Source organism: Rhinolophus sinicus, chromosome 10 (genome assembly GCF_057876585.1).
Source record: "Rhinolophus sinicus isolate RSI-liver-muscle chromosome 10, RSI-T2T, whole genome shotgun sequence".
NCBI classification, from domain to species: Eukaryota; Metazoa; Chordata; class Mammalia; order Chiroptera; family Rhinolophidae; genus Rhinolophus; species Rhinolophus sinicus.
In genome coordinates this window covers 1,784,131-1,806,410 of record NC_142510.1, presented here as the reverse complement: position 1 = coordinate 1,806,410, position 22,280 = coordinate 1,784,131, and the positions used below count along the sequence as shown (strand labels likewise).

General features: G+C 52.4%; 1 protein-coding gene across 2 annotated transcripts in view; it reads right to left on the bottom strand.

Annotated features, from left to right (window-relative positions):
• Positions 1-1,978: 1,978 nt before the first annotated feature.
• The window catches only part of USP31 (ubiquitin specific peptidase 31), a 51,513-nt gene continuing 31,211 nt past the window's right edge, over positions 1,979-22,280 (bottom strand). For both annotated transcript variants that reach the window (XM_088801162.1, XM_074322568.2), the window contains 5 exons: positions 19,196-19,315; positions 16,975-17,200; positions 13,550-13,708; positions 12,146-12,298; positions 1,979-10,092 (listed from right to left, as the gene is read on the bottom strand). In XM_088801162.1, the coding sequence (XP_088657288.1) occupies positions 8,531-10,092; positions 12,146-12,298; positions 13,550-13,708; positions 16,975-17,200; positions 19,196-19,315 (2,220 nt within the window). In that variant the 3' untranslated portion in view covers positions 1,979-8,530. The remainder of the gene's footprint in view (positions 10,093-12,145; positions 12,299-13,549; positions 13,709-16,974; positions 17,201-19,195; positions 19,316-22,280) is intronic.

Genomic DNA, 22,280 nt, shown 5'->3' with positions numbered 1-22,280 from the left:
TAAGTGACATGGAGAGTGAAGTAGGGAGGACAGACAGAACATGAATGTTTTAAAAGGGTGATCAGGGAAGGCCCCGCTGAGCTGGTGACAGTTCAGTCAAGTCGGAAAGACAGGGAGGCATGTGAGAGACAGGCTTCTAGGCAAACACAGGAAGAAGGGGCTGGAATTGGCATGCTTTGAGCACAGAGCAATGAGTAAATGGCACGAAACGTTAATTATCTGTCAACCAACCTGACCGCAGACTCCTTGGGGTACGGTTGTGTCCCTAGCATTTGGGCACACACGGCTAAGCAGAAAGATTGGCCTTCAACTCTAAGCGGGAGAGTAAAGGGACACCTCCCCCTCTGCAGGAATGATGGTGACACCGTCCACTCCCGGGAACACATCCGCACATGGCGGGCCTCTGTGAATTCTTCCTCCGGAGAGGAAAGCATCAGAGAGGCTGCCGGGGCAAGGAGCCTGGTTCTGATGACACTGGTCTCCGTCACTTATCTCCTCACTTTCTTCAGGAAAAACTGAGCTGTTGTAAACCGAAGAGGAAGTCAAATTGATGTCCCTGAACCCTCCAAGAAATGGGGTGCCAGGCCTCTGGGCTGTATGGCACAATGCAAAACCGTGTCACACCGGGAGAAGACAGCCCTTGCCCCCTCTCTGTGTGGAAAGTGTTGTCCGGGGTGAAGAACATGGTTAAAACCAGATCAATTCCAGAATGAGTTCCAGACGGTTCTACAGGAGACAGACGCAACCAACCCAGAGACGGGAAACCTACCAGGGGACCCGTGTAGAGACCGCTCAAGGCCTAGAACAAACCTGCAAGAAGGGAAGCCGAACCATCCACCTGGGAGAACTCAGGAGCCGGCCTGGGAAAGAGAAAGGGGACACTGGGAGGGGACAGGCCTCCAGGCACATCCTGCAGTTACAGTAGCCTGTAACCACTCCCTGGGCACGGGAGCGTGAGCTCCACGGCAAGGGGCTTCCGCAAGCCTCTGCTTCCCCCAGGAGGGAAAAGTCAGTGCACAGGGAGGTTCTCGCCATTTAGATACGTGAAAACAACCCTCCAAATTCTCAGGAGACAGAATGATCCTCAAATATTTGCACAACTATTAAATCTGTGTATTTTACGACACGCAAACACTCTCGGGCATAAGGAAGCCTCGTGAATAATCCATGTACGACCGGTTAAGCTCTGTAACAGAACCTAAAGCAGGAGCTTACCGTTTAGAATCAGAGAGGTTTGTAAGTGCTATACCCTGGGCTTCATGGCACAAGGTCCAACACTTGTCCTGGGATAGAACCGTCTCCCTGCCCCAACCCTAAGCCACGACGCTGCCCTGTGACCTGATTCCACAGCTCCTGGGAGAAGCAGCGCAGAGGCACTGATGGGAGGTGGAACTCCTGCTCACTGACCAGCACCCCTCAGCAACGAACAAGCATTTCAAGAGTCTAAGGAAAGCCCGCCTGGCTTTGTACCATGGTTTCAATAGTGGGGATGTTTGGTGTCCCCGTGTGGTCATATGTGGTATGACAGCCTCAACAGGGAGGGCTGTGCTCAGGACAGCGGGGCAAGTTGTTCACAACAGGATGGTTCAAAACGAAACGATCGGGGGCAAGTGAGGATCCAGAAAATGGTCCCTTTTCCACTATCTCCTCCCCTCACAAAAGTGTGGTAAGCAGGGAAGAATATGAAATCCTGAAACGCCGCTGGAATTGAATTAGAATGTGAGCTCCCGACAAATCGCCTGGTGGAGAAAATGGGAATATTAATCCTTGATTGGGAAAAAGAAGCATTGGTGTGATTTGTCTTAAAAATTTACATAGTGTCTATATGCATCCTTCTGTGACTTGCTGTTTTTCATTTACCACTACGGTTTTAAGGCATGTTGTGTACACTGGTGTAGTGCAAACACCTGCTTAATTTCCAAGGTTACTCAACACTGAAAACACAGAGGTTGGCAAGGGGGAGAAAGAGGAATATGGATTGAAGAGGGCGTCACGTAATAAATTTATTGTATTTTGTTACATTTTCCACTTTTCTCTTAATTCCAACTGTATGCTAAATAATCAGCTGTTGTTCCAGAAATAAAACGTTGTAAACATAAAAATATAAATTCTGCTTCTTAAAAGTGCATACACCATGAATAAAACATACAAATAAATAACAGAGGTCAGTGACACATCTCATGCATTTGCTCTAAAATAATTTAAAATGTACGATACGCTTTTTTCCCAGCCTCAAGGAAAGATCTATTCCTACCTTCCATGTTACTGCACAACCACAGAAGAAAATGAGACAGGAATCACTATGAGTAGTGCGTGAACAACACCAAGGCATTTTGTGTACAGTGGCGTGACACGCAGCGGCTAAGACAAGCATAGAAATCCCAGTGTAAAAACCGCAGCGATCAGTGGAGAAGCTGTTTCTGTAATGGGCTGGAATTCACTTTTAACCAGTGGTGAGAGGCACAGTCGGTGAGCTTACCTGCAGGGAACGTCCGTGGGGATGTGGAAGGCCCCCACACACAGAGCTTCAGCCTTGCAAATGCCCTACCTGCCTTCCCCTCTGGCGTCATGACCCCTTACCACTGAGAGTAGCACCTAAGTAATTTCATATTGCGTTTCCTCCACTACGACAGGTCTCACTGCGCTGGGTGGCCCTTCTAAACGGACACTTCCAACTTGGATTTCTCCTTATATCTTTACACCTTAAAGTGCTGAAAACACTAGTGAAGTCGTGTGTTTTTTTCTCTTTTTCTTTTTTTGTAGGCAGCATAATGCTCAGTAGGAAACCACCTGACACACACGGCCGGTTATTTTGAGGATGGTATACTGCGTTCAGCTCACCACAGATTAAAAGTAAATTTCATTTGCCCCCATCAGTAACAGCCCGATTTATGGATGACTGTTCTTTGATTTTTTTAAATTACATGAAAACCTACCAATGCGGTTTACCCAAAATAAAAGACTCCAAATGCTTCACATTCATTTTTTAAACTTAAAAATAATTCCTGAAACTATATTCTGGGTAAGTAGAAAGGAGCTAAATAGGAAAACTGGCAACAGCCCAGGGTCCGCTGTTGCAACTGGAAAGAAACCATTGCACTATCAAAGGCCGGGACAGGTTCCCCTGGGCCACTAAGGTGTCATGCCAGCACTAACTCAGAGTGACGTCCCTACCAGCCAAGGCGCTGGCCCTGCTGTGGGACCACGGGACAGGCTCTAGGAGGGACACACCCCACAGGGACACTGCCTGCCTCAGCAAACTCAAGACTGCCGGGCCACCCACGAAATGCTCCAAGCTTCCAGCCTGGGCCTCCCTGGGAATCACAAATGCCCCACCCCCTTACTTCAAACAGGAGGCTGATAGCAGTGGCTCCCCATCTTTGCTTCCAACACGACAGAGGGATCTGAGCGGCTCCTGAGTATGTCACACGCAGTGAGTCTCGCCCCCACTCTCTCACAGAGCTTCTCAATTCTGCATCAGAAACACGTGGGAGCTTTCACATGTGTGGTCCCTCCGGGGACCACACATGTATGCATTAGAGCAAACGCTTGCGAATGGGATGGCCCCAGCTATTTTCAAAAGTTCCCCAGGCGACTGTGACGAACATTGCGTATCAGAACCTCAGATACGTCATTCAGAAGAGGCTTCACACAATCTTGGGGACAGTCCACGTGAGATCTGAAAAAGCCTCCCAGGTCTACTATGGGCCTCCCTGCTCCCCGAAACTGGGAAACACCAGATTAAAACGAATGTGAGATGGATCTAGAACACAGCCCCCTCTACGAGGCAAGCACAAACCCCACGAGCTTAGTTTTCCTGTGAGCAGGGGCTGGCTGGCTGGGGAATCGCAAAGCTTTCCAGAACAGTCTAAATGTCCACAAAAGCAAGTTAAAATGGTTGGTGGAGCCGAGACATTCTCTCCTTGTGACCATGACAGAGCCCTATGAGATATAAAAAATTACAATCGATACAAAATGGCAGGTTGTTTTTAGAACAAAATACTTTAGGAAGTCTTCAAGCTCAATACAGCATATAAACCAGTGTGCACATCCAATCCCACCCCTGCTTGCCCAGCCCTTATCTTAAACAATCTACCCAATGAGCAGAACTGGCCGGAAGAAACAAGGGCAGAGCAAAGCACGAAGTCACATTCACACTTGTCAAGACAGACGATTAAGCCACATTTAAAAAACTACAAATTTGAAAATAGAGCTCCGTAATCTAAGAGGTACCTTTTTAAAAAAACAAAACAAAAAAACCCTTCCATTTAGTGCAGTCGATATGTTTTATTAGTTGCTTGCATAGGTAGTATGAGGCCATGCTTTCCGGGTTAGATGGAGGCCATGCGGAATTGTTTTCATTACTTGGGGGAAATGACTGGGAAGGCTCAAAATGCAGCTGCAGCACACACTTTCGGAGTTGACCAAAAGGCAGGGTGAGACACTGACTTCATTTAAAGAAAAGCACAGGATCCTCCCCACCCCCAAAATGCGCTTCAGGTGTAGCAATAATGTCCGCTGCATGGAATTAAACACAGACGCCTGCACAGTGACAGACACTCCGTATGTTTATGGTTGGGACTCAGGCACTGGCTTGTCAGCAAGTTTTGCTCTTTTTAATTCCAAATGATACGAAGCCCAACCCACACCTCCCAGAATGTGTTTTATTGAAACTGTGCTTATGATTTGCGTATTACCTCAGAATTCCAACCCAGAAACACTAATTATCTTTACATCCAATAATTATAATAACCTCCAGCGAAAACAAGAACGTCAGCTGTTCCGTAATATGTCAGAAGGAAGTGGAACGTCAGATGGCAGTCTACTTTCAAAAACATGTTTATTGGAAATAAATGAGCTTTGTTCATAGCTCTTCTCTGCCCATTTCCCTAAAGGCGGCCACTACTGTCCTTTACAGACTGCTCCGATTTTTTTCCGGATAGTTACTTTAGAGGGATGACAAGTTTTCTCTCTACCCAACCAAAAAAATCCCACATCCATCTCATCCCGACGTGGGTGGCCAAATTCTAATGACAAGTGACCTCGCCATGGATTTCCAACCCCTACGCAGTAGAGGCAGCTGTGTGAGAGTGGACGTGAGCACAGAATGTCTGCAGAGACGCACAAGGGCACGTTTGGTTCCTGAACAGGACAGACGTGCTGGGTGGGGGGGTGGGGGGGGGCAGAAGCCTCCAGTGAGTTACCAGAAGCCATTCGCTCTCTTTGTTCGGGAGGACTGTTCCTCCATGGAGGACACTGGCGGCGGCGCTCCCGGGGCTGCTCAGCCACAGCGCATTCCAGAAACCGGCAGTTTTGCACAAGCAGTGCAGGCCCTCCACAGATGTTTGCAGAATGAACGAACGGATGCCGAGGGAATGATTACAGAAGCCGAGGGCAGCTGACAGGTAAGGCCGTACATCACCACCACGGACGCTCCCACACCGCTTGCGCTGGGCCAGCGCTGTATCGCTGACTCACAGGCCGCTTGCAGGCTGAGAAAATACACGGGGGGGGGGGGTCTGGAGATGACATGAGCTTAAGTTTCTTTGTGCTTCCACGCCACAGAAGGGACCACAAGGCAAGGGGTGGGGCCACCTCAAGGAATGATACGTCCTCAGTGCACGGACATTTACCGGGCACGGAATCAGGAATAAACGTTTTTAAAAAGCAGACGGACATTACAGATACAACACTATGGTTGGTGATTACTTTGTGCCTCCCAGGAAATGACTGCTCCAGTCAGGCCCATCTGGTTATCAGCCAGACACCCAGCTCTGCCGTCCTTACAGACGATTTTTAACCCCAAAACACATGTATGCTCATTGTGCCAAACATCACCGGGAAAAGAAAACAAAACAAACACCCGGTCCCTAACCCATCAGAGAACTGAACTGAACCAAGTAACAATTTCCCGTATTTTACACCCTGAGAGCACCTCCAGACTTTGGGGCAAAATATCCTTTTCTGTGGTTTACACACTGTACCTAGCAGTTAAGCAGAAAATTTTTCAAAGTTTACCAAGCACAGAGATATAATAGTTTCCAGATGCCTGGACAATGCCGTACTACTTGATTTTTTCCATGTAAATCTGAAACAAGGACTAAACTCCATAGACATACAGTTTATAGATACTGAAATTTTATTTCTAGATCCCATGGAAAATTAAAGGAGTTTGTAGTTGGTTGTTTTTTTGTTTTGTTTTGTTAAGACACTAGACAAAATAGAAAATCCATTCCTGGAGCAGTCAAGAATAAAAATATTTAGCACTGTGAAAATTAAACTAGTTTCTAGTAACGCTTAACTGATTGGAACCCCCCTGCAGAAGGTGTTATCAAAACCATTTGTGTAGTCAAAACTATAATTCTAAGACTTCGCAGAGCTGCAGACGGATTTCAAATGCGATTCGCCTATAAAAGAAAGAGGACAGGTTCAAAGTAGACAAACACTGAATTCCTGATGTTGATGACCCCACATGTGCGGCATCTGTTCCAGGAAATCAAAGTGCTACAGACACACAGCAGCGGCCGAACACTGGGCGGGCTGTTGATGTGCCGTGGAGAAGCCGTCCCAGCAGGCGGCCGGTCACTGGCAATCCCACTACAGAGACAGCGGTGCTGCTTTGGCGAACCAGACGCCTGCACAGTGAAAGCAAGGCAGGGCTGAGCGCAAAGGGGAATGGGCTGTGTTCAGTACGCTTCGTGGAGCACTATGGTAACGCTCACAGGGCTGAATACGTAAGTCTTAAATATCACGAGGGTTGAAAGTTCCAGCTACCCTCAACATATATGGCCTCCAGGCTTTCAAGTTACCTGCTAATGCTCAAATTAGCAGCAAAATTAAGATAAGTAACCTACTGGGAACGTTTCCCAAGAGGTATTCATGGAAAAAAAAAAAAAAGGCAGTGCAGAATCCCCAGCGATGCATGTGTATGTGGTCTAGTCACCTCTCACACAGCCACACTGAGAAGGGGGATTATAATGGGTCTGTACACCGAGAGTTCCGGAAAAACTTGAAGAGTCTATGATTCAAACAGAAAAGTTAATATTTAAAAGCATATAAACTTAGCATGCTATAGTTCATGGCAAAGTGACAAATGCTATTCAAAGAGAATCAGAACCATGACTCTCTCGACATTTAAAAAAATAAAAATAGAAAAAGGGTTTGGGAAAAGCTAAAAATTGCCAGGATACCTCCAACAAGCTTGAAAAACTATGTATCTGGCTCTGTGAGATTTTTGTGAGGTTCCCTTTTTTCCTAAACAAGAAATGCAACCTGCACGGACAGTGCCAGGCGGAACAGCCTCCAATCCTGCTGGCTGAGCTCTCGTAGGAGATTAAGTCTCACGCACAAAGAAGAAATCAATGAGTTCCTGAAAAGCAGTCATAACAGCTCGACAGGCAGGACCAGAAGTGTGCGTGTGACAGTTACCCATCACTTCCACCATTACTGACTTGTGGCATTAGGCCACTTCTTTCCCCTCCAAGTTACAAGACAAGGCAACATGGGATGCACACGGGGGCGGGGGCGGGTGGGGGCGAGGGGCATGGAGCTTTCAACTTCTAACACAGAAGAAAGCAACACCAGAGGAGGAAAACGGTACAGAGTCACGCATCCAGTTGAGAATCCATTTTTTTGGGGCATCTTTCAAAGGTGGTAACTGCTCTACGACATCTCAAAATCCCAACGGTCAGCTAACAAATTTAGAAGGAAAAAACATTTTACTACTAGTGACTGGCTTTCTGGCTATCCAATGTGCCATCTCTTGTGACACGCACCAAGCATCAAGACAGCTTCCGGGACACACATCTTTGCAGATATGAGTGTGGTAAAAGACTTCATTTCTACCTCTAAAAACTCTCATCTGTGGCAGTAGGAGAAATGACAGTCACGACAGGCCACCTTCCCCTGTAACCCTTTACTGATACACATCCACCCTACACAGCTGAGTATGTACCTGAGAAACATTAGTGTTAAAATATTGCCCTTTACAAAGACTGGCAGATGGGCCCAAGTGCAGAAAGCAAGTTTTCTCTCGGTTTGTTTCATTGTTAGTGTCACAGTTTTTAGAACTCCTGGTGCCACATGACAATCTGCAGGGAGAACAAATCCTGCTCAGATGAAACCCATGTCAAATAATTCATCCTTCTACAGAGCACACTAATGATAGCTTAACTGGTTCACAGGTTTGGAAACCCCAGTATCCAACAGAAGTCATGAAAGTTCTCTAAAAAGAAATATGTACAGTTGCTAAAGGGACCGTCCAGGGTATCGTCTATAATTTTTCCAGTTAGCTAGGTATCGATGCTTTGCCTATGGCTGTTATTTGGTTCAATGGCAGAATAAGGCGACGCTTTTAACAATTTGCAATTGAATTTTGCACACGTGCGCACATAACTCACCCCCACACATACACACACAGTCAGGCACGGAACCTAAAAAATACAAAACAAAGCAAAGGGCTTTGGTGGGAGGGAGAGGGTTCTAAATAAATAAACATCTTTACAGACAAAACGCTGGGAGCGCGGAGGTGTCACTGAGGTTTCTGAGAAGGCCGTGCAGAGGCTGGCATGCTCGCAGGTAACTTTTTGGAGGGTTTCTCGTTGGACGGCCCGCCAGCAGGAGATGAGGGTGTCCCAGAGCCGAGCTGGGAGGCCTTGGCCTTGCGACTGGCCAGCAGGGAGTGTCTCGCAGAAGCAGGGTCCTTGGAGACAAGCTGCTCTTTCACAAGTGTACTTGCCTTTGGCTGCTGGCAACCTGGAGGCTGCTGGCCTTTCTCTGCTGTGTCGTCCCCGGCGTTCCTGCAGACTGACCTGACAGAGCTCCCGCCGGCCTTCTTAGCGAGCAAGGTCGTCTTGCCAAGGTCAGTGGACCGCCGGGTCTCCTTCTGTCGCAAGGCCGACTTGAAGAAGGACAGTCCTTTCTCCTCCGACTTGCTGTCCCTCTTCAGAGCAGCCTTCGTGCTCGTGCTGGGGGAGCGCAGGCTGGCCATCGAGGAGCTCCTGACGTGCCTTCCGTCCCCTCGGACCTCCCCTGCCCTGGCCTGGCTCACCCGAGGGGAGCTGGGTTTGGAGCTGGAGCTGACACTGGCTCTGTCCGAAAGCAGGCTTTGTCTGGAGCCTTCTCTGCTTAAGCTCCGGTCTGAAGTCCTGCCCTTCCCGGGTGGGAAGGGGCCCCTCGTGGCGGGACCCGAGGCCTTTTTGGCAGTTGTGGAGGAAGCCGTGTAAGTGAGGGAAGAAGCTGGCTTGGGCTTCTGCGGGGACGGGGAGGGCGTGGGGCTCTGTGCTGAGGAGGACGACGCCTTCCTGGGACGGGCCGGGGAGGGGTGCCGCCCACCGGCCCTGGAAGACTCCGCTCTGCTTCGGGTGCGGGGCGGCTTGACAGAAATGTTTCCAGAAACAGGAGAAGAAGGGGATGGACTTGACAGAGATGATTCCTGGCTGGCCAAGACGGACCGCCCCTTCCGCGAGCTTCCATCTGGCTCCGATGTGCCTCTGGAGCTGGGGGCTCTCTGGGCTGTGCTCTCGGGTTTCCTTGAGAGGGAGCCTGGGTGGCTCGGGGGTTTCACCTCTTTGACTGGAGAGCTGTCTACAGAGTCGCTCTGATCCACATAAGCAATCTGGTTATTGTTATCAAATGGATCAGAGGTGGGGGGCAAGCGGTCCCCTTGTGCTGGGTGTTTGCTCTGTGTGTCTGCAGCACTGGAGTTCAACTTGCGGGCGTCTGACTCGTCTTTGAAGGCGCCTTCCATGACAGCCAGAGGGGCCCGGCCCATAGCCCTGTGCTCTCGGCGACTATGACTATCGCCTGGTTCCTGGAAACTGCTCGAAAGGTTCCTCAAGCTACCAAAGCAAGAGACGGAGACCTTGTCGTCCGCCGCCTCCCCAATCTTCTCCAAGGTGGAGGCAGAGCTGTGAATCGGGGAGTCCCCTGAGAACCGGGAAGGAGAGCTGGACCGCAGCTGCAGCTTAGCAGACAGGGACCAAGAAGGTCGGATGCAACTTTCAGAGACGGCCAAGGGGCTGGTGACAGAAGACCTGGATGACAAGCTCTGACGCTGGACACTTCTCACAAATGGTCGAGCTGAGAAACCTCCTGAATGCAGCAAAGAGAACACTGTTAAACTAAACCGAAAAAAGTCCCAGTAACCTGTAAAGATGGAAGGCAGGCAAGTCTCGTGGAATGATAGAGCGTGACCTTCAGAGCCCGTATGTCTGGGGTCAAGCAGTAGCCATGCGACTTCAACTTCTCTGAGCCCCGGTCCCTCGTCTATAAAAGAGGGGCATTCTAACTTGGGGATCGGCAAGCACCTCTTTCCCTGCTTGTTCCACATCAGGGGTCGGCAGATATTTCCTGTAAAGGCCCAGATCGTAAATATTTTAGGCTTTGCGGGCCACCGTAGAATGAAAGCAGCCACCCCACCGGTGACACATAAACAAATAGGCGTAATTGCGTTCCAATGAAACCTTACTTAAAATCAAGGCAGGGGCCATATTTGGCCTATGGGCTGACCCCTGTCCTAACTCACGGGGCCACCATGAGAATGAAATACAGTCTCCCAGTCCTGTGCCCAGCAAGGCACCTGCCACTCCACAAAGCTCCACAAATGCGAGTTACTGAACCAGGTCCTTCATCTCACCAAGGATGTCGGGGCTCGCAGAAGTGAGGTCCTCGGTCCAGATAACACAACTAACGAGGGAGAGCTGACACCAGAGCCACAGCCCCTGGCCCCACACTCAGCGCCACGTGCAGCCTGGCCTGTCACCGTTGACTATAGAAGCAGATCCGTGGAAAGAATTAAAGAGATAACGCACTCCTATCCCGAGTGACTTAAAGCTTTTAAGGAAAATTCTCAATTAGAACAACATGACTCCTATTCTGAGTGACTTAAAACTTCCAAAGAAAATATTCTAAAAGGAATCCTACAGACACGTGCTGCTGCAGCTGTGGAGTCTTGTGCAACTGTCAGTGTGAGAGCCGAGTAGACGGGCGCTATTCTGTGGGTACCACCAGCATCACGGGGTAATGGGGATCCTCGAGAGGGCATCGATTTTCCAGCTGTGCTGTTTACAAATAGACTGGGCAACCACGTCTAGGTTTACTGTTAAAACGACCCTGAGTTCAAAGCCTCGAAGTTGAAAGGCTGCGTTGGAAATATCCTCCATAAACAAGCAAAGAGTCACTGGTCAAGTCTTCACGCCACGTCAGGAGCTAGAAAGGAGCTTGGCACTTACGGCCAAGGCCTATGTTAGAGCAGCAGCGAGTCAGCAGAGCTGGCAGGGCTGCAGCTGCGACGCAGACAGGCTCCTGGCCTGGCTTTCTTCTCCCGGCCTCCTGCCTCCTCCCTCCATTTCATGTGCTCAGAATTCCCACCGCCACTAGAAGCAGTTACGGCGATCGAAATGCTGGCCGCTGGCCGCAGAACAAGGCTTGTTGGAAGGTGAGTCACTGCCCTCACTAGAGAAGCTGCGCTCACCCTCTCCGCCCTCCACCTGTCGGAGCGCTGGCTGCCTGACCCTCTCCACACCCCCCGGGGTCCGTTAGAACTAAGGGCCGCGCGGCCGCTACCGAAGCAGTAAGTGAAGAGAAAGAAAGTTCCGTTTTTATCAGATTTTCATAGTTTTCATAGTTAGACTATCCTCAGAATTCCCAAAAGCTACCTCTATGCAGAGGCAATAGTTTTTGTTCTAGATGCTTCTGTACGTAAAAGATCATGCCAGAGACTCCCCTAAGAGCAACAGCATGGCGGGAAGGTGAGAAGCGGCACGTCGCGGGGGGCCATGCCAAGCAAGCCTCGGGCTGCAACTCGCCAGGTGACGCCGGGCAAATCACAATGGCACTGTGACCCCTTACAGCTCCTCTGAGGATTTGCAAAAGCACTTTGAAAACCACGTATTCATTAGGCACAGAGTTGAAGCTCCAGCCTCCACACTAGACCTTCAAAGTAGAAAATAAGGAAAGGGAAGCAGAAAAGCCCCAGGTGACTGAGGAAAAGCAAATGCCCATTTAGACAGAATGTTGCGTGTGCCCGGGCCCGCAGCTCTCAGCCCACGGTCTGTGACCCTTCAGTCTGTCACAGTCTCTAAAGGCCCCTGTGCTGTGTCCATGCGCCAACCTCCTGCCAATTGTCACCAAGCGCCACACTCACCGTCATCTTCACTCCTTTCCCCGGTCATCTCCACGGACTCAGACAGCGAGGCCAGGGAGGTGCGTCTGGAGGACGCCGCGGAGGTCACGCTGGCTGGCTTGCTCCCCGGGAGCCGGCTCACCCAGTGCTCGCACAGCGAAGAACTCGTGGAGCCTGCAGAGGAGGAAGCAGACGGCGCTGTCAGGCTGGGGTCCCGGCCGCCTGTGCTGCTGTGTGAGCTAGGGGCGGGGGGCGGCTGGTGTCCTCACTGCCGGGCCGACCCGAACGCCGTGACCCCACGCTGTCCTGCTACGACAGACAGGAGGCCGGCAGACCGCACACACTGCAGTGATCAAATGCAAGTGTAGCGGTGACGACACCACATAATGCACAGGCCACATCCCAGGGCGGCAACAGAACAGAGTACGGACAACCGCTCACACCCCTTCACTCCACCCACGTTTGTACAGCACGACAGGCCAGGCACTGTTCTAAGCGCTTGCAGTAAGACGTCTGACAGAGAGGCAGAGGGAGAGAGAAACAGCGATGCACTGCTATTCTCTCAGCCAGGCTGTCTCGTGGAGTTCAAAATCATTTTCACAATATTAATATACAAATACACACAGGGCTGTGTGTCAACAGTCCCGTGTGTCCCAGGTTGGCCCTTAAGCTCCTATCAGAGCAACAGGAACTGCTCTTGAAATTGAGAGCGTGAAGCAGCATGACATGACGGTCTCAGGCAGACCCCAAGAGGGTGTCACTTCTGCGCGGCCAGGCCTGAGAACACCCAAGTTCCCCCTTTCTGTTAAGGAAGTGAGTGCTCACACACAGCTGGGTGCACAGGAGGTGTGGGGCAGGGGTCTGACTCCCGCAGGGGCCCGCTCTGCTTCAGAGATGCTTCCTTTTAGAGGCTGCAAACCTCCCCGCTCCCCCCGCAAGCTTCCAGGGGAGCAGGGGTTAATACTCCCTGCCCTGATCACATTGTCACATCCCAGTCTTGTCACACTCTCTCCAACTCACACTCTGCATTAAGACACATGCGCCCTTGTTAGATCACGTGTAGCTGCTTCTATTTGAGTGTGGGCACCGATTCCTGCGTTTATGAAAAGCCACAGACCCCATCAAGCTAAACCCAAGCCGTGCACACTATTGTAGCCTTCGCTGCTGCCCTTCACAGATCAGGCGATCTGACCGGGGCAAACCCTCTTTCTGACGGTACTTCCTTCACCCCTGACAAAAGGCTCCCCGTCCTGGGAACTCGGCTGGTTCGCAGCTGCTCCGACATCCCAGCCCAGTTCCTTGGTCGCGATCAGTCTGGTTTCCAGGTTCAATGCCAACGTGTATGCGATCGCACCAGAGTCATGAGAGGGTTAATGTGTTCACACCAGTCATGAGACCTTCCGGCGAGTTTCTCGTGCGCCTCACCTGCCACGGAGCTGTTGGCCGACCAGGACGGTACGGCTGCCCGCCTCTGGTAGAACAGGATGTAGGCCGTCTGCGTGCAGACCTCGTCTTCCGACAGCTGCCGCACGTCGCTGTCGTCGAAGCAGTACCACAGACCGTCCACGGAGTTCTTACAATAGGCTGCAAAGAGAGGGCCGTCAGCACCGGGGCCGCAGTGGCCTGCCCACGCTCCCCACAGACACCACTTCTTTTGCTCGTATAATTAATTCAAGACCTTTTTAAAGCTGCACATGGTGACACAGAAAGAGGTACAAAATCCAAATTCCACATCACACTCAGGCAAAATGTTTCAAGAAATTCCAAGCGATACCAAATGGATGAAATTCTTTTTAATTTCAGGAAACACAACATACGTATTTATTTAAACCAGTACGTCTCAGAGGACACTTGGCAATGAATGGAGATAGTTCTGATGGTCACAAAAAGGGGCGCGGGGGGGGGGGGCTATTGGAGTCTAGTGTAGAGGCCGGGAGGCTGCTTAACACCCAACAGTGCAGTTCCCCCCAATCCTCCCTCCCCCACACCGCTCCCACTCCAGAACAAAGACTTATCCAGCCAAACTGTCAACAGTGCCAGCCAGGCTTGAGAAATCCTGGTTCAAACACATTGTAACATTTTAGTATTTGTTCAGCACTTATTATGTGCCAAGCCGCTCACTTCACCCCAAGAGACTTCTCTAAGATTAGTCCCATTTTACAGAGGCTCAAAAGATCAGGCCGCTTGCCCAAGGCCAAGCCACTGAAGGGCGTGCCCAGCTGACCCCAGGATGGTCTAGTCCCCGAGCTGGCTCCTAAACCCCTACCCCACCCTGCTCCCCTCGGGGGTAGCACACACGATGCCCCAGGAAAGCCCCCTGGCAAACTGAGAACATGTGCGCTTATGAAGGCAGTAAGCAGCCTTCTCTCCACTGCAAATTCTAAGGCTGACATATGAATAAAGAGCATTCAAGTGTCAGCAAGAACAGGCAACGACAACTTGGCGTCTGTGAAGCCACGTCATCCTGTAAGGATCCGTCAAAGGGTATGATAAGCTCGACCCAGAAACGTACATTCTTATCACAGTTTCTAAAAATACCCGTTTACTGGGGTGAGAATAAAGGAGTGCTGAATGCTACATACTCTACTGGGAAAAAAGAGACTCAGGATGGTCCAGGGACAGGGCACGTGAGGGCCCGAGAGGCAGGACCAGGAGCGACCTCCTCCAGAGGCCACAACCACTGTGCAAGCACGGAGCCCTACAAGAAAGGGTGGCACCAGGCAGGTCCCCAAAAGAAGAGCAGAACAGGCGTCTGTGACTGCAGGGAGGGCAGTCATTTGCAGCGCGGCTCACGAGAACCACAGGGGAGGGAGAGGCGTGGGCTCTAAGGGAAAGGGGGCTGCGGAAGCGGCGTCAGGGATGAAAGCCCTGCCTGAGGTGGCCGCTATTCTGGAGCAGGCGAGGAGCAGAGCGTAAGGGGACACGCCCAACAGAAGGTGACAGAGCAGCTTCTGTGTGCATAGGCGTGCGCACTCGTCTGTCTGTCTGTCTTCAGGGTGGCCTGTCCTCAGCCTTTCCAAAGTAAACCGCTTGCTTTTCTTTCTAGCGTTATTTCTGAAGTGTCTTCTAGCCCAGGGCTTCGTCAACGGTGGTTCGCAGACTGGTGCCAACCACGAGATACACACCAAACTGAGAAAAGCATTTAAAAACTTGTATAGCAATCTAATTCGGCCACAACATCAGACTTTTATCAGATTTGCCATGAAATCTGATTTTTATTGTATTTTTGCAAAAGTATTGGTTCATGAAGGACTGGACATTGTAAAAAGCAAGAGGCAGGTTCTTGATCAGAAAGACGGAGAACCGCTCACCCTTCTCACAGACGGTGCCACGGGCCACGGACGCCAGCTCGAACCAGTGCAATGGAACGACAGCAGATGCCACAGTGAACACCCCCAGCAAACACTGGGGTCCTGAACTCAACACTGCGGGGGCATTTCACTAACTCGTACTGCCCGAGGCAGCCCCGGGTTTCCGGGCACCGTCCAGTACGCTCTCTGAATTGCAGCGGGGCAGGCTGAAATCAGCACTGACCTTTCTCAACCATCAGATGCCAGAAACCACCTAACATGGCTCCACACTGTCCCGAGAAACACTGTTCTGAACAGAAGGAGCCTCCTTTACCGAAGCTGAGGCTGGACAGCCACCAACCAGGGAGGCCAGCAATGGCATCACTCTGCCAGCCCATCAGCGAAATGACTGCTCTCTGAGCCCCTTTCAGTTCTAAGAGCCCACGAGGGTAACTCCGAGTCGGATCTAAGAACCCAGACGCGACTAGTCATGCCACGAAAGCAAAACTCCAACTAGACACACATTTATTAGACAAGTGGCCCCATAAAATATAAAATATGCAAGACACAAAATATAACATCAGAATTTAAACTGAGTTAAAACCAAAATACCAGCTGAAATGTATGTAAACATTTCATTCCTATTTCACTCTGCCTTCTATGGGCTCAGAGGACCTTCTGAACCGGAAACGGGGCGAGTCCGTCAGCAGAAGTTCTGTGGGGGGGTTGGTATTTACTGGGTGCAGTTTCAGTTTGGGAAGATGAGCAAGTTCTGGAGACAGGTACACAAAGATGTGACTGTCCTTAATGCCACAGAACCGTCCCCTTAAGAATGGTGAAAATGGTAAATTTTGTTATGTGCACTTCATCACAATCTTTAAAAATGCTGCAATGGGTTATGCGTGAGTGAGAAGCCCACGTGCTGGTGGTGGGCTTCTTCCTCTCTCTAGTCTCTAAATTGCACAATGAACACAGCTGCTTTAAAAATGAAACAGCAGGCCTTCTGAGTCTCCTCCTTTGCTCGGCCCGCTCCAGCTCCCAGCTCTTCGGAGTGTACTTTTTCTCCTAATAATGTCCCCTTGGGCCCTTGAGCCATTCTCTACTACTCGGGTCCGCTTCTGTCTTCGAAGTGTACTATCTCTTCTAATAAACTCCTCTTTCACCACTTTCAAAAAATAAAAAATAAAAATGAAAAAGAAAATTTCACCTTAATACCAATAGAACACCCTTCCAAGTCACTCTAAAGACCCAACAACATGCGTCCGTCACTCCCAATAAGGAACAGCTAGAACCTCAAGGAAGGAGAAAGAACCGTGGCAGGGGAGTGAGTGGGCACACAGGGCGTCCTGGGCAACCCGACGAGTGTCTGTCTGTCCACACACCCCCATCAGCCAGACAGCTAGCGACCGTCCAGCGCAGGGGAGGACGAGGACAGAGAGCCAGAGGCTGGGCAGTGCCCTCCCAGCTGGGGCACTGCCCGCTGGGGGACAGCAGCGCAACCCTGCCCCACGCACGGCGCGCCTCAGGCCCGCCACACAGCCCGCCCCGCGCGCTGCACACCTGTGTAGTGCCCCCCTTGCATGGTGCCGTGATGGTTGCACACCGCATACAGGTCGTACACGTAGTCGTCTGGGTCCCTCCCGAGTCCGTAAGGCCGTCGCCACGGAGACCAGTGCGAGGGCAAGCTCCAGCTGCTCTGGCTTCTCTTAACCACGTGGGGCGTCATGTCCAGGCCGGTCAAGGGGAACTTGACCATGTTCTCGAGTTTCATGCGCCTGTCTCCGTCCTGTCGAAGAAGAAACACAAGTTCTGGTGGCGTCTCCATGGAGACGGATGTGGGCCCTCGCTGCTGACCCATGTGGTCTGAGTCACGTGTCTCGTGTCTCCCAAGACACATTCGGAACTGGCTCTTATGTCACCAAACGTGGAGCCAGCGACCATCCACACATGTGGGTAACGCGCCTCTCTGAGCTTTCCTATCTTTACCTTCTAAAAGCCTTACAAAAGGACAGTGTAGGTGAGTCGTTCTGATGTGTCACAGATGCTGACGGACTAAGCACGGTGCCTGGCACGGAGCAGCCAGGCCCTCCCTGCCCAGCCCCTCCAGCAACTAGGTGACGGGTCACACGGCCCGAGCCCCGGATGCTCACTGTCTAGGGAGCTTTAACACACTGAGGGGCACAGACACTGCCAGGCTGAGGGGCCACAGAGCGAAGAGAAGAAAGCTTGCGTAAGAAAAGGGTAGGACGGGTCCTGGACCATCAGGGAGGTGAGGCTGACGAGTGTGGATTCGTTCTCAGTCCAGGGCAGGCACTGGGGCTGAGGTGACGGCATCACAGCTGTGGGACAGGAGCTGCGTCAGCGCATAAGACACTGCGGAGAGTGTCATGAGGGTGGAGAAATCAGTTAAAAGACACCGCAACTGCAACCAGCTGGGAAGTGTCAAAGGTCTGCACTGGCAGGGTGACAGCAAGAATGGGGAGAAGGGGACACACAGGAGGCCATGCAGATGCACGACCAGCTGAACAGGTGACTCACTGCCTGGATGAGAGCGACAGGAGAGAGGGGTCAAAGGTGACACTGCAGCTTTGAGTCTGGGGTGCTGACACGTCTTCCAAAACAACAGACTGCAAAGGAAACTAGTGTGTGTGTGTGGAAGGGGACAGAGAAGGTGGGGGGCCCAACCCTCAACCAGCAGATCCCAAAGGGGGGTGTGCAGCTGGGACACGCAGGCAAATGCCCACTCTTCTCCCTTAGGAGCTGGACCCCAAACCTTGGGGTGAAAGCCCAGCCCTGGGACCAGGTGTGCGTCAGCCCCGACACCTCCACTTCATCAGCAGCGCTAAAAACCCCTCAGTCGTTCCGGGTTTCTTCCTGGCCTCCGCCACCCCTCTGGCCCCAGCCATGAGCAACCCCCCACCCCCACCCCGTCATGACTGTGGTGGCCTCCTTCACATCTCCTATCTCGTCCCGACAGCCCGATTCTCTACGCAGCAGCCAGAGTAGAATGGTCTCTCCAAACACAGGAGGGTGGCGGTGCTTCCCGGCTTCAAGCCGTCCTGTCGGCCTCCCACTGTCCGCAGGGGTCCGCAGGGACGGCCCCTTCCTGCCCCTCGCCCACCGCAGCTCCTGCCTTTCCTCCACCCTCTGCAGCTCCCGCCAAGCTGGCAGCTGGCAGCCTCGTGCCCACAGGGCACCCCTTGGCTGCAGGGTTTGCAGACACTGCTCCCCCTCACACACCAAAGGCCCACCCGGATCTCAGGCACAAACCTTCCTACAGCCCGGCGTCAGGGCCTCTCTGCCGTGTACCTCCCACTGACCCCTCCCACAGGGGCTGTCGGGGACCATCCCAGCCTCAGGGAGCAGACAGCCATTGGGGACAGCTGACTCAGAGCAACGGGACTCAATGCAGACGTTCTCTGCACGTTTCTGACTCATCTCCTCAGCGGTACAACCACTCCCTGGGAGCAGGATGACACCTGTAATTACTTTAGATAAAAATACAATTCTACCCGCCCCTACAACGGGGCTCTGTGTTTTTCTTCAGATCCCAAAGCACACTCACCAAAATGTAAGGGCAACATTCACAAACCCCCAAGAACAGAGCAAGAGGTCTGCAGTGTGAACTGATGTTCGGGGTTCAGAGGGTCACAGAGTGCTCCCTGCTGCGTGGGAAAGAGCACCGCGTGACAGCAAACACAGGGCAGCCGCTGGCGGCTGGGGACATGGCTGGGGACACGGGGACCTGGGGACCCGCCCACAGCGGGCGGGACCTCCTCACCTGCCGGAAGCGCTTCAGGTGGACGATGAGCACGTCGGGCAGCGTCCACAGGCTCAGCGTGATGCTCCCCTGCTGCAGCTGCTTGCAGTGCGGGCAGCGCCAGGCGTCGTCGGGGGCGAGCTGCGAAGGAGCAGGGGCGTGAGCAGGCGCCACGCGAGGCGAGGCTTCCCACAGGCCACCGCGGCGCTCACCGCGGCCCGGCCGGCACAACTCAGCAGCTCTCTGGAAACCACGTGATGGTGTCAACAGAAAAACACCATCAAAAGTGGCGGCTGGCCAGAGTCGGCACCCAAACATTTGCTGACTTGATTATTTTTCAAAAAGGAACCAGGTAAAGACCGGGGAGGATGTAAGTGACATCAGTGCAGTTCCCTCTCTTCCTCCTGCGTGTCCTGTGTCAGCAAACACGGCCACCACCCTCCAAGGGCAGACCATGGGGGCTACCCCAAAGCGTGGCCCCCCTCCCTCTGCCCACATCCATCCAGCCCTCCGCCCCTCTGCCATCTCACCCGCCTCCTCCTCTCGGGCCCACTAGCGCCACCTGAATTTGAAGTCCTCCCTCGTTCCCTTCCCTGGACTCGAACCTCCTAACTGGTCTCTCTCCCCCAAGCACAGCATCGCTGCCAACACCCCTCCTGCTACCAACAGGACTGGTCCAAATGCCAACCTGGGGCCTCAGGTCCACCTGTCATCCCTGCAGGCGAGGGCTGCAGGCTGGGGACACGCTAAGTCCGGGGTGCAACAGGGAGGCACGTCTGCGGAGAGATTTCAAGGCCTGCTCTGCGGTTCAGAAGCTGCATCAGATCTGGGACCATCGACACACGGGGGCCAAGGTAGGGCGTGGGATTGGAAGGTGGCACCACGGAGACAGAAGAGAGAAAAGCCAAGCACAGAATCGTGGGGAACGCCTATTTCTAAGGGAAACTCAGCAGCTAAGAAACCAGGAGCCTGAGGAGGTGGAATCAGAAAACCAGGCTAATCCGAGGCGTCCCTTTTATGCGTCCCAAAGGGTGCTAAACACAGGGGTTACCCATACCAGTGCTGGGGCAGGTCAGATGTACTCTGAGCACAGGCCAGGCGACCTCAGAGAGCAGTGTTGGGAAGGCCAGTCACACAGATGAGACAGGTTTGGCAGGGAGGGAGGGAGGGACTGAGAAGGGAGGGAGGAATCGAAGGAGGGAAGGAGGGAGGGAGGGAGGGAGGGAGGGAGGGAGCCGCTGATGGTGACTGAGGCAGAGGAGGAGGAAGGCTGGCGGGCAGCTTGAAAGGGAAGCAGAGCTGAGGGAATTTCTGTCCTGACAGGGAGACCCAATCATGTTTGCAGGAAAGATGGGGAGGGGCGGAAGTTTGGGGGAGAAAGTGAATCAGAAAGTTGGACTGGAAGGGGCCTAAGCCGCCACCTGGTCAGTTCCCATCTGGGGGACATACCATGTTTCCCCCACTATTTTCTTACAGTAAAATAAGACCAGGTCTTATATTACTTTTTGCTCCAAAAGACGCACTAGAGCTGATGGTCCGGCTAGGTCTTATTTTCGGGGAACGCGGTATTACTAGTCTACATTACATCCGTGGCCACCCAGCCCCGTGCTTGTGGTAAAGGAGCGGGCTGTCTGTTTTAACTTCCAAAGCATTACAAACGGGTACTTCTGTAAGACGTGGTAAGAATGTGATGACAACGTCTAACAGCTGTGACAGTTTCTACGCACGTCTGATTCCTGCACTTATCTTGTTGTAACTGCTACCAGGAGACCACGGCCCTGCCGACCACCCCAAGCACCGCAGACCCGGCAAACGAGGGGCTCCCTTGGCAGGCAACTGCCCCCCTTTCAGACAGTCTGTGCCAAAGTCCTTCCTCATATTAAGGCAAAATCATCTCCCTGTAATTTCCAATCTTTGAGTTCTGCTTTTCAGATCAAGGAGTCCAAGCCCTCCCCCCACAAGATGGTGCCTGACACACCTGAGCCCTCAGGCTGCCCTCAGCACCCTCATTTCAGACGTGTCGTGACTTCCAGTGGCATCAGGTCCGATCCGCCTCTCCGGTCGTGCCCCAGTTGGTCAGCCTTGTAACAGTGAACATTCAAGGTAATGAAAAGCGCGGTGCTCCCACCATCTGCGCTCTGGGCGCTGCCTCTAACTCATCCTACGGCAGCAGTCAGGACCGGCACCAATGACACTGCTATGCAACACTGACTGGCAGACAATGAAACCCCACTTATCGTCACAAGCCTCCTGCCACAGCTCACCTTCTCCTCTCCCGTGTCTGTACTGTTTCTCTGGGGCCCGTGACGGAACTTCCCCAGAAACTCTCATTCATGCAGTCATTCCTGCGCTCCAGCACACACCCGCTGAACGCTCTCTCCGTGCCCGGCACCACTGTGGGTCGGTTCCAGGATTACTCGGTGCCCAGGACAGTCTCTGACGCTCCCTCTACCCCGTGCTCATCACACTGGCTTCGTTTGGTTCTCAGCCGGGCCGCCTTCCTCCTTACCCAGGGTCCTTCGCTGCCTTATTTACTTGACCCCCCCCACTAGACTGTAAACAGCCCGAGGGCAGAAACGCTGTCTTTTCAGAACCGCCCTGCCAGGTCCCCAGTGCCTGGTGCAGCAGCTGGCGCACAGTGTGTGTACTCAGGGGGCACTTACGTAAGAACCCTACGGAAATGCCCCCTCCTTCTGCAGCCGTGAGGTGCTCTGTGGGGCCCGCTATGGTCACCCTACCAGGTCTGCTCGCCTGCCAGGACGGCTTGCGCCGTCCTCAAACATCGCCCAAATCAATTTTAAAAACCACAAAAGCTAAATAGGATAAGGTGCGTCACAGAGCGCGCCATCAGCCAGCTTCAAAGCCAAGTATTTTATCTGAGCCCCAAACTGAAAAAACATGTCTTATGAAACTATTATTAAAGGAACTAGCCATGAACAGCTTGGGGGAGAAAAGCCTCACTGGGAAGATAAAAACCATTTCCAGTATTTGAAGGACAGACAAGTATTTGTCCTCGACTGTTCTTAACAAACTCAAGAGAGAGAGTACCTGTTGGCTGTAGTAACCAGGGGCTATATTTCAGGTTGACGTCAGTCACTATCAGAGG